The 11,410-nt window shown below is 47.6% G+C and overlaps 2 protein-coding genes across 3 annotated transcripts in view; both read right to left on the reverse strand.

Moving 5' to 3' along the window:
• Positions 1–5,056: 5,056 nt before the first annotated feature.
• On the reverse strand, positions 5,057–9,212 carry FUT11 (fucosyltransferase 11). 2 transcript variants are annotated; one of them, XM_008068964.2, is made up of 3 exons: positions 8,440–9,212; positions 7,696–8,321; positions 5,057–5,368 (listed from the first exon to the last, which is right to left on the reverse strand). In XM_008068964.2, the coding sequence occupies exons 1-3, from the start codon at positions 9,136–9,138 to the stop codon at positions 5,221–5,223; spliced, it is 1,473 nt and encodes a 490-aa protein (XP_008067155.1). In that variant the 5' UTR covers positions 9,139–9,212; the 3' UTR covers positions 5,057–5,220. The 2 variants fall into 2 exon arrangements, with proteins under 2 accessions (XP_008067155.1, XP_008067156.1); XM_008068965.2 differs by having other exon boundaries at positions 5,057–5,490.
• A 92-nt stretch (positions 9,213–9,304) lies between these two features.
• Positions 9,305–11,410, reverse strand: part of SEC24C (SEC24 homolog C, COPII coat complex component) — a 27,290-nt gene continuing 25,184 nt past the window's right edge. The window contains exons 22-24 of the mRNA XM_021718009.1: positions 11,021–11,212; positions 10,686–10,775; positions 9,305–10,538 (exon numbers count right to left, since the gene is read on the reverse strand). Coding sequence (XP_021573684.1) covers positions 10,398–10,538; positions 10,686–10,775; positions 11,021–11,212 — 423 coding nt within the window. The 3' untranslated portion in view covers positions 9,305–10,397. The remainder of the gene's footprint in view (positions 10,539–10,685; positions 10,776–11,020; positions 11,213–11,410) is intronic.

Consider the following 11,410-nt stretch of genomic DNA (forward strand, 5'->3'; position numbering starts at 1 on the left):
ACAGCCACCGCAGCCTCGACCTGCTGGGCTCAGGTGATCCTTCTGCCTTAGCCTTCCAAGTAGCTGGAACTACAGGCGTGCGCCACCACACCCTAATTTTTTTTATTTGCTGTAGAGACGAGGTCTCACCAAGTTGTCCAGGCTGGTCTCCAACCTGTGTGTCCAGGCAGTCCTCGTCCCTGCCTCCTAAAGTGCTGGAATTACAGGTGTGAGCCACCACTCCTGGTTGTCTTTTATTATTATTTTTTAGATACAAGGTCTCGGTCTGTTGCTCAGGCTACAACTCCTGGGTTCAAGCTATCCTCCCACTTTATCCTCCCGTGTAGTTGGGACTATAGGCGGGTGCCCCCATGCCTGGCTAATTTTTTTAATTAAAAACTTTTGTAAAGGCAGGGTCTCACTATGTTGCCCAGCCTGCTGTCCAACTCCTGGCCTCCCTAAGCGATAGAATTACAGGGGTGAGCCACCATGCCTGGCCTCGTCTTTTTTAATCTTCTCACCAGGCTTGTGAAGGTACTTGGTAGTATCATTCCTATTTATAGACTTGCACTTTCACTGTGATGCTTCATCAGACTTAGTTCTGAAGTGACTTCTGGCTGTTTACATAATTCATTCCAAAGATGAGCCACCTGTTCTCACAGCATTTCCAAATGAGCTCCAGGAGATGTTTCTGGTAATGGATATATAACTTGAAGACAACTTGTAGATCATAAGATGACTACTTTGGAGGAGCATTATTTAGTGTGTTAAAATCATTTTTCACAGCTGTCTGGAATCTCCCCGCTGATCCTGCATGACTGGTTCTTTTTCTTAAGTCTTAGTCTATGTCAAAGAGGGCTTCCCTGACTTCTCACAGCCCACTGCCATCAATCTCTTTTCTTCATAGCACCTGTGACAGTTTGAATTATCTTGTTCAGCTATTGTTTGTTTATGTCCCTATCTATTCCCAACACCCTTTTATTTATTCAGCTTATTTTTATTTTGTAGAGTCAGGGTCTCACTATATTGCCAAGCTTAGTCTTGAACTCCTAGAATCAAGTGATCCTCCCACCTCAGCTTCCCAAAGTGCTGGGATTGCAGGCGTGAGCCACCACACCCGGCCCCCAACACCCTTTTAAAAATGTAAGCGTGAGAGAAGAGACCTTGTCTGTCTCCTTCACTGTTGAATTCCTCAGTGCCTAGAATGGTGACAGTAAATGCCTGTTAAATAAACAAATGTTTGAAATATTTTTTACAAGTCTCCAACTTTATCATGCCCACTCCCAAAAATTAAAACCAAGCAGAAGTCACTATTTAAAAAGCAGTTTATTATAAAAAGTGAAACCTGAGATAACAGAAAATAGCAACACTTGCATTACACCTCCATACTCCAGCAGTGTAATTAAAACAGACTTCTATCAGACACTTCCTTTTTTTTTTGAGTTGGAGTCTCACTCTGTTGCCCATACTGGAGTACAGTGGCCGCTCCCGGCCACCACAGCCTCCACCTGCTGAGCTCCAGCGATCCTTCCGCCTCAGCCTTCCAAGTAGCTGGAACTACAGGTGCGCGCTACCACACCCGGCTAATTTTTTGATTTATTGTAGAGATGAGGTCTTGCCAAGTTGCCAGGCAATCCACTCACCTCAGCCTCCCAAAGCGCGGGATTACAGGCTGAGCCACCGAGCCCGGCTTAGACACTTCTATTGCCAGTAACCTGCAGTGAGTAAGCCTGCTGCTATATACAGAGCAGGTTGGACCTCAAATCAGATAACACTGATATTGCTTGCTTTATCCACAGGGAAAGTGAAGCTTTCAGTTGATAAGTAACACATGGCTGTTCCCGGTTTCACTTTCCCTTGTGGAAATGTAACAACTGGCACCTTGCTCTTTTTGTGAATATTTATATGGCGATAGCAATAAAGAAGAAAGGCTGGGAAGCACCAAGCATAAAGCAAACCTGAGTCTCTGGCAACAATCATTCATAAACAATTGGCCTAATTTGTACATAAAAATGCTACAGGAATGCCAATGTGAGCTGGTATAACTAGACATGAGAGGTAAGGATGATTCCATACCTTGCTTAACCATCACTTACACTTTTTAATTCATATAATGAACTTTAAGTCCTAACCTAGGTCTGTACTTGTGTAACATGTATTATGCACTGTAAATGCATCTGCATTTAAATAGATTGCAAACTGAGAAATCAGAGTCCTGCATTTGACTTCTTTTGTCAGTGCCTATTATATAGAATTTTAACAGATTTTTTTTTTTTTTTTCTCATTAAACTTTGTTTTAATGGGTCTCAAAATTCTGTGACAGATTTTTGGTCAAGTTGTTTCCATTAAAAAGTATTGATTTCAAAAACTAATAACTTAAAACTGCCACACGCGAAAGGAAAAAAAAAAAACCCCAAATGGTCCACAAAACATTCTCCTTTCCTTCTGAAAGTTTTCCGATGCATTGTTATCATTAACCAGTCTTTTACTATTAAACTTAAATGGCCAATTGAGACAAACAGTTAAAAATATGGAACGCTTCACGAATTTGCGTGTCATCCTTGCGCAGGGGCCATGCTAATCTTCTCTGTATCGTTCCAATTTTAGTATATGTGCTGCCGAAGCGAGCACTTAACAGATTTTTTATGTGTGTGATAGGGGTCTCACTGTTGGCCGGGCTAGAGTGCAGTGGCTATTCACAGGTGCAATTATAGCACCCTGCAGTCTCAAACTTCTAGGCTCAAGCAATCCTCTCACCTCAGCCTCCCAAGTTGGGACTACAGGAATACAGCACCATGCCTTGCTCAGATGTATTTTTGAAGGTCTGTCTTTCCCATATGTTTTTTTGTTTGTGTTTTTTTTTTTTTCAAAAGACTAAACAGGTTCAGCAAACTTTTTATATTGTTACGATGAATATCTTTTATTTGATAAATGAAAAAAAAATTTTTGACAACAAAATCCAGCCCAAATTTGAGCTTTTCTTGGTCACATCCTTAGATGTATTAAGCATGGTCCCTGTTTTTTATTGTTTTAAATGTGGGGTACAATTCAGAGTCAGGTATAAGATGTTCATTATGCTGTTGCCCTTGTTGGACCCTAACTGTTGAAGCATCTAACATACATCTAGCTAAAGATAGATAGATGTGGTGTATATATATGTATATATAATATATAGATATATATTTACATATAAATTTATAACCAGATGTATATGCATATATATACTATATAGATATGTATGTATATATAAATTTATAACTAGATATATTGATAAGCTATGGAGCTTCTCTAGTGATAATTCATTAATACATTACAACTAGAGTAGCCTTAAGGTACAAGGTGTTCTTTCTTGTTCCTGTGCCCCAGAGAAAGTTCATGGTCTCTCTACTCATTAGGCTGTATGTTCAGGCCACAGCAACAGAAGGGTTTGGCTGCATCCCCAGATCTGACTAAGCTTTTTTATTTAGCCAGCTTCTTGTGGTGGCTTACATCTCTTGTCTCCCCTCTCATCCTCCTGAGTGGGCTCCATCAAAAAAGTTGTCTTGGCTGGGCACAGTGTCTCACGCCTATAATCCCAGCACTTTGGGAGGCTGAGGTGAGAGGATTTCCTGAGTCCAGGGGTTCAAGACCAGCCTGGGCAACATGGCAAGACCTCATCGCTACAATACGTTTTTAAAAATTAGTTAGGCATAGTGGTACATGCCTGTAGTTCCAGCTAGTTGGAAGGCTGAAGTGGAAAGATCTCCTGAGCCCAGCAGCTCAAGGCTATGGTGGCCATGAGCATGCCACTGCACTCCAGCCTGGGTGACAGTGAGACTCCAACTAAAAAAAAAAAGTTGGGTAACATAAAGTTGTATGGAAGAATATCACTAACAGAGGGAATGAAACTGGACTATTCAAGCACTTAAAGTGAAAAGTGCTATAGATTATGAGATAATACTAAAGCATATTGCTGGCTATTTCCATTTTCTGCAGAAAATGAGACTTTGTTGCATATAAAAACAATAAAATAGAGGGAAGAGTTCATTAGGCAGACAGGAAAGAACAAGGACCTATAAAAGTTTGTACTTTTTTTGGTCAACCTACTCATCAGAAAATTTGAACTTTGATTCATATTGGCCTATTTTAACATTTCAAAATCATTCAAATCCAAATATGTATATATAACTTTTTTTGCCATCATTTCCAGTCTTAGACTCCATTTTTAATCTAAAATAGACAGGGCAATACATTAAATTGATGTAGCATATAACAGCCACTGAATCTTTCTGTTCATGAGACAAGAAGGAATCCCAGATATACCCTAAATAAGAAGCAAATCATCAATAAGAATGATGGCATGTTTTCTGTATTTCCATCACAAATTGTGGAAAGGGGCCTAAAACCAGGAAAGAATCGTTTAAAATAAAAAGTTTGTCACGATAGGCAAAATAAGTAGTAGACAAAATACAACCCCAGCAAACCAGTATATAACCCACCAAGTTTTGCTTCTTCACTACTAACATGATAATTAATTTAGCAAGAGACTAGGAAAAGAGTTTATGGGACAGGTACCAAATAATGAGGGATTCGGGAATAAAACGGAAAGTTATAACCTGGCCCAATTTACCTCACTGGTAGTTTAGTACAATTAAAAGGATGAAATAGAGAAGTGAGCAGTCCTTTAAAATTCTATTGGAGCAACACCTTGACACAATTGAGTGGGGCTTTTGTCTCCCACTGAACCAAGAATTGAACACCTCCCTCTATGCTTAAAGAGAAGCGCTACTGGCCGGGCTTGGTGGCTCAGCCTGTAATCCCAGCACTTTGGGAGGCCGAGGCGAGTGGATTGCCTGAGCCTGCTGGTTCGAGACCAGCCCTGGCAACTTGGCGAGACCTCGTCTCTACAATACATCTAAAAAAGTCAGGCATGGTAGCCTGCGCCTGTAGTTCCGGCTACTTGAAAGGTTGAGGCAGAAGGATCACCAGAGCCCAGCAGGTTGACGCTGGGGTAGCCGTGAGCGTGCCATTGCACTCCATCCTGGACGACAGAGTGAGATTCCAACTAAAAAAAAAAAAAAAAAGAAAGAAAAAAAAAGAAGCCCTATTTCCATCATTAAGAACTATCAGTGGATATAACTCAAACTCCTCGAATCCATGAAAAGACAATGTTTGTTAAGGGTTTGTGCAGTGGATGCTCCTTATGTTACACGGTAGAATAAGATCTTTGCTTTACCAAGTTAAAGGCTCTTACAGGGGTGGTCAGAGATTTTGGTTCCTTTTCATGAAGATCTCATGTAGGTAATCCCAAAATTTCCCCTGCTGTGTTTCATTGTTGTGGATCATAGCAGTGAGAGCTTTTCCCTGGTCCAGACCTTGCCAATAATCTTGCAGCCACATCTCCTTCCAGCTGAAATATCAAAATGGAAATTAGATTATGGAACTGCAGCACCGTTATGAGTACTGCCTTTCTCTAGATGGGGCCAAATAAATATTAAGCAGATACAGTGGTCTCTGGTTAGGACAGGATTGCTGCAAAGGAAAGGAAATGTGAAGAAAATCCAGTACTAGCCCAAGTGACAGGCAGTAAGCCACAAACACAAAGACATTACACAGCCCACCCAATAAGTTATATTTCCTGACTTGCCTGCTTCTGGCTCCCAAATGTGGAGGGAGTTCAGAGGCAGGCACAGTAGGGGCCAGACTATGGAATAAATAGGCTTCTTAAGGAAAACAAGGGAGCAGGGGTCTTTAGAGGGCTATCTTTTATTATTATTTTTTTTATTTTTGAGTTGAAGTTTCACTCTATCACCCAGGCTGGAGTGCAGTGGCACGCTCACAGCCACCGCAGCCTCGACCTGGTGGGATCAGGCGATCCTTCCGCCTCAGGTAGCTGGAAGTACAGGCATGCACTTCCATGCCTGGCTAATTTTTTTATTTATTGCAGAGATGAGGTCTTGCCAAGTTGTCCAGGCTGGTCTCGAACCTGTGGGTTCAGTCAATCCTTTCACCTTGGCCGCACAAAGTACTGGGATTACATTTTAAGAATAAAAGGAGGTGCTACTAAATATTATACCTTGTCAGGTGCAATGGCTGACACCTGCAATCCCAGCACTTCGGGAGGCAGAGGTGGGAAGACTGCCTGAGTCCAGAGGTTCAAGACCAGCCTGGCCAACTTGGCGAGAACTCGTCTTCACAATAAATCAAAAATCAGCTGTTTGTAGTGGTGCCTGCCTGTGGTTCCAGCTACTTGGAAGGCTGAAGCATAAGGATTGCCTGAGCCCAGTAGGTCGAGGCTGCGGTAGCCGTGAGCATGTCACTGCACCCCAGCCTGAGTGACAGAGGGAGATTACGACTCAAAAAAAAAATTATTATGCCTCAGCCGGGCACGGTGGCACAAGCCTGTAGTCCCAGCTACTGGGGAGGCTGAGGCTGGAGAACAGCTTGTGCCCAGGAGTTCAAGACCAGCCTAGGCAACATAGCAAAATGCTCTCTCACAATAACAACAATGCCTGGTTCTTCTAGTTACACAGGCACTGCATCCCCACATGCACCAACCACATGGGGTTCATTCTCTTTTTCTCAAGCTGTTTTTTTTTTAGCTGGGTTTCATTCTGTCACCTAGGTTGCAGTGCAGTGGCACAGTCACAGCTCACTGCAGCCTTGACCTTCTGGGCTCTGGCAATCCTTCCACCTTAGCCTCCCGAGTAGTTGGGGCTACAGGTTTGCACCACCTATCCAGCTATTTTTTTGATTTTCTGTAGTGACGAGGGCTCACTGCCCAGGCTGGTCTTGAACTCCTGGGCTCAAGCAATCCTCCTGCCTTGGCCTCCCAAAGTGCTGGGATTACAGGCGTGATCATACCACCATGCCTGGCCAGCTCAGCTGCTTAAAAAAAAAATATGTAAGACGGGCTCGGTGGCTCAGCCTGTAATCCCACACCTATGGGAGGCTGAGCTGAGTGGATTGCCTGAGCCCGCGGGTTCGAGACCCACCTGGGCAGCAAGACCTCATCTCTACATAAATCAAAAAATCAGCCGGGCGTGGTAGCGCGCGCCTGTAATTCCAGCTACTTGGAAGGCTGAGGCGAAAGGATCGCCGGAGCCCAGCAGGTTGAGGCTGCAGTGGCGGGGAGTGGCCACTGCACTCCAGTCTGGGCGACAGAGTGCGACTCCAACCCCCCCAAAAAAAAAAAAAAAAATATATATATATATATATATATATACATATATATATATATATGCCCGGTTAACAGGTATACACCCTGACTTCTGCAGAAAATCTTCCTCAAAATGCAGATCTCTGTATTCCCCACTCTCATCCCCACTATATTGAAGGTGCTCAAATAGCCGAGTTGATTTTCCCGACAGTCCAAACTCCTGAGCCTGGTATTTAGGAACTTTGCAGCCTCACCTGTTTCTTTGTCCAGCTTTCTCCCTCATCACCTCCCTGCACAGGTCCTGGCCTCTGGTCCCAGCCTTTTTTGAACCACTGTTGCAAACATTATCTACATAAGCTGATTTCTCAAATGTTGTTGCCTTGAATTTTACATCTTTACTCAGCTTTTTCAGTTTGTTTTATCTCTCCAGCTAGACTCTTGACACCTTAAAGGCAGGGTGAGCCCATGTCATGATTTCCTCCTACACCACCTCAACAGCTAGTGCTAGTTCACTGCCCGCAGTAAGCAACAGGTAAGAAAATTATTTGACCGCTGCAGGGGACCCCAACAATCCTTACCTGTCATTCTCGGGAATCTCTTCCACATCGCCAATGCCAGGTGCCGGCACTGGACAGTCCATGTGTGAGAGCTGAGCGATGTGAGGCTCTGGGACGGGGATGTCCCCAGGAGAGGCTGCGTGGGCTTTCTCGGCATCCAGCCGAGTCAGTTCGTGGTCACAGACGAAACACTCGAAGCCGTTGAGGTAGTTAGGCAGCAAAGGATCGTTCACTCCCCACTCTCGATGCTTCAGACTATCCAGAAGAAACTGGTTGGTGATGCCCCCAGGTTGCTTGTATGCCAAGTATTTCATATATTCCTCATCATTCTTGTCCAGGAAGTCAATAAACTCTGCCAGCTTCTGAGGAGACTCGAAGTCGTCAATAAGGATGATGGAGTGATTGTTCGGCATCCAGTCCCTCACAGAGGGAGCGCCTCGGTACACGGGCACAGCACCCAGGTGCATGGGGCGCCACAGCTTTTCTGTCATGTAGTCGTTACAGATGGCATTTTCGAGGGCCAAGTGGAACTTATAGCGGGACAAGAAGGCCAAGAGCTCAGGATCCTCGGTGGTGGCCGTGACCGTGTCCTGAAGCCGCGCGGTGGGTAGCTTCCGATTCTGCAGGCATTTTCCGTACGAATCCACCTGAGCGGGGGAGAGGATGGCAGTCAAGAGGGTGCGGCCCGGACGCGGACGCCCGGACGCCTCGGCTCCGGGCCTCCGCCCGGCCCGCCCCCGCCCTCGGTGCCCCGCCCTCACCCACCGGGATGTAGCGCATGAGCTCGCGCACGTAGCGGTCCCGGTCCGCAGGCACGTCGCAGTGGGACTGCAGGTAGAGCAGCGGCGCGTGGCCGCGGCGGCGCCACTCCGCGCGCTCCTGCAGCGGAGGCCCCGAGTGGCGCAGGTAGGCGGTCCCGGGCAGCCACTGCAACGGCAGCGGGTAGTCCGAGTGGCGGCTAAAGGTAGAGGTAAGATTGAAGAGGCGGATGCCCGGGCCGTGGCTCAGCAAGAAGTTGTTGAGGGGTGACTCCTCGTGCAGGAGCGCCCAGCTCTGGTGCGCCAGGCGCGGCAGCGGCGCGTCGGACGCGCGGAAGTCGGTGCCGTAGAAGAGCAGCGCGCGCGTCCGCGGGTCTCTGTGCACTCGTCGGTCCCGGGACGCCACGCACGCGCCGCGCGCACACTCGATGCGCTCCGAGTCTCCTGGGAAGTGGGGAAACAGCCCTGGGCTCCACCACAGCAGCACGGGCAAGTCTACTGCCTCCTCCCGCCCTGTGCGCGGGGCCCCGAGAGCGCGCGCCACCCCCAGCGCCGAGGGCGGCCGGAAAACCGCGCCGTCCCACGGTTCCGCCCACTCCGCCTTCCCGCCGCCTCCCCCCTCCGCCACGGGCCCAGAGCTGCTGGCCGCACAGACACTGAGCACCCCCAAGGCGGCCAGCACAGCCCCGGCCCGGCCTGCCGCCATGTCCACCCTGGCAGCCGGCGCCCCTCCGACAGCACGAGAGCCCGCCCCGCGGCGAGTCGTGACCGGACGAGGTCCTACGCCAAGAGGGCACGCGGCGCATGCGCAACGAGGCTCAACCGGCTGGCCGTGCTGAGGGAAGACTTCGCGAGGAAAGAGGCGGCTGCTGGTTACGTCTTAATTTACTTTATTTCTTTACAAATTAAAGATGCATTGAAAAATAAACCAATGAAGAGAAATGAGAGGTCCAGAGCAGGGGCATCCCAGGCGGGGAGCAGGCAAGCCCGGCAACCGTCAAGCCTAGCCCTTGTGCTGCCCCAGCCAGTTGGGGTTGGAAGATAACTGTCAGTCACTCAGTCAGTACCAAAGCCCAAGTGGTATCCCGGCGGGAGAGAACAGAGCTCCAGCTTCCTCTGCCGCTCTCCCCAACAACTCCTGGCTTGGAGAAGCAGTGTTTCCGGAGGGAGCTCAGATTGGGACGTGGGCTGGCTCTGTGAGGTATTGCAAGTTGATGACCAGGCTCCCTACAGAACCATCCAGTGTTGGGGCCTCTCCAGCTGGAAAGGAGACTGGTACCTCTCCCAAGTCTTAGTATACTTTGCAACTCAGTTTCCAGGTTCATTCACCTCTGACAATGTGCCACTATCCGCGGAGTGATCACCAATCAATGCAGGAGAGCGAGCGAGCACGCAGTGGAAGCAGAGGCAACCACCCTCAGTAACTGACTTGACCGTTGACCTCCAGGCCCAAGGACTGACCATTTTTCTCTCCACCACCTATATGGTCTGTACCCCAGCTCTTGTGCACCTGGTATGTTTCATCCCTAATATAGGAAGTTGTTGATGATGCTGAGCTGAATAAGCTGCCCCCTATAGTAACCCTGGGGTCCCCGCTGTTTCCTGCCTGCCCCTCTCCTCTCGGAGGCTCCTCCAAAGGGATATATAATATTGCCAGGGTTTGGGTGCCTCCAAACCCCCAACACCGAATCATATACAGTGAACTGAGAAACTACATTCATTACAACAGGATTAGCAGGAAAAGGAGGGTAGAGTGAGGGGACAGGGGCACCTTCCATCAGCAGGACATGACAGTGGTAGGATACTTGAGCCCAGAAAGAAGGTGTCTCCTTATGTCTCCCCCTCCCCCCAAAGAGACTGAGGTCAGTTACACGACTTATAAGATATGGAACTGTCCCAATTTCTGACATCCTGGAGTACTTTCTGGAAGCTGGCTTGGGACCCTATACTATTTACCCACTTGCTTTAGCTCAGTAGCTGCCGAATCTCCTTGTGCATATGACAGAGAAAGTCCACATAAGATGCTCCCCCACTCAGGCTCTTGTCTTCTACCAGGAAGTGCTTGAACAGCATCTCCAGCTTGTCCTCCTGTTTTACCACGATAAGCTATGGCCAGAAAGCAAGGTCATGAGGTAAGGCCAAAGGAAATTAAATATGCCCAGAAATTGCATTACCCAGCCACTTATTCCCTTCCATCCCCTTCCAGGTGAGGACTTGACAAGGTAAGAAATCTAGAGATCAGATCAGTGTTACCTTCATGTACCGTGATCTCTGTGCCCTTAAGCTGTCAATGAGGCCTCGGACCTTCTTGGACAGTGGATTATCCAGAACTGGTAGGACACCCTGTAACACAGAATATAATTGTCTTTATGGTAAGGTGCTCCAGGTTAAGGGAAGATCAGGGGGCACTGATTTATGCATCATCCAAAACAAGGAAGTCTGGGAACACTCGCAGCACCCTCAGCACCCTCCCTTCTCTCCATGTATTCCTTGATATTTAAGGGGACTGGTACACTACTTTCTTGGCTCCCAATCATTTCACAAAGTGTACTTTCACACCCATATTCTCCTTGACTCCTTGCCCTCACCAAGCCACTGGTGATCAGACTGAAGGAGGAAACGCTGAAAAGGCTCTGGACAACACCCTGTTGGACACTTGCTCCCACCCAGAGGAAGAGGTTGAGCCCATTCTCCAGCAAATATATATCCCCATTGCTTAGACGCTCTTCAGATGCTCGAACTGCTGGTGGTTCAGCGGTACTCTCAATGGGAGACTTGGTCTAGACAAAAGGAAGGGGCAAAAGGTTATCAAGGACCATAAGACAAATCTCCCTGCCACACACACAATTCAGAAAGCTTAGTCCCCAGACACCACCCCTTCTTGGGTCTCAGTAGCTCTCAGTATGCAAATTACATCAGAGCTGAGCTTGGTGGCTCAGCCTGTAATCCTGCGCCTTTGGAAGGCTGAGGTGAGTGGA

The sequence above is a fragment of the Carlito syrichta genome, unplaced genomic scaffold, assembly GCF_000164805.1.
Source record: "Carlito syrichta isolate Samal-C Ts95f unplaced genomic scaffold, Tarsius_syrichta-2.0.1 Scaffold311707, whole genome shotgun sequence".
NCBI classification, from domain to species: Eukaryota; Metazoa; Chordata; class Mammalia; order Primates; family Tarsiidae; genus Carlito; species Carlito syrichta.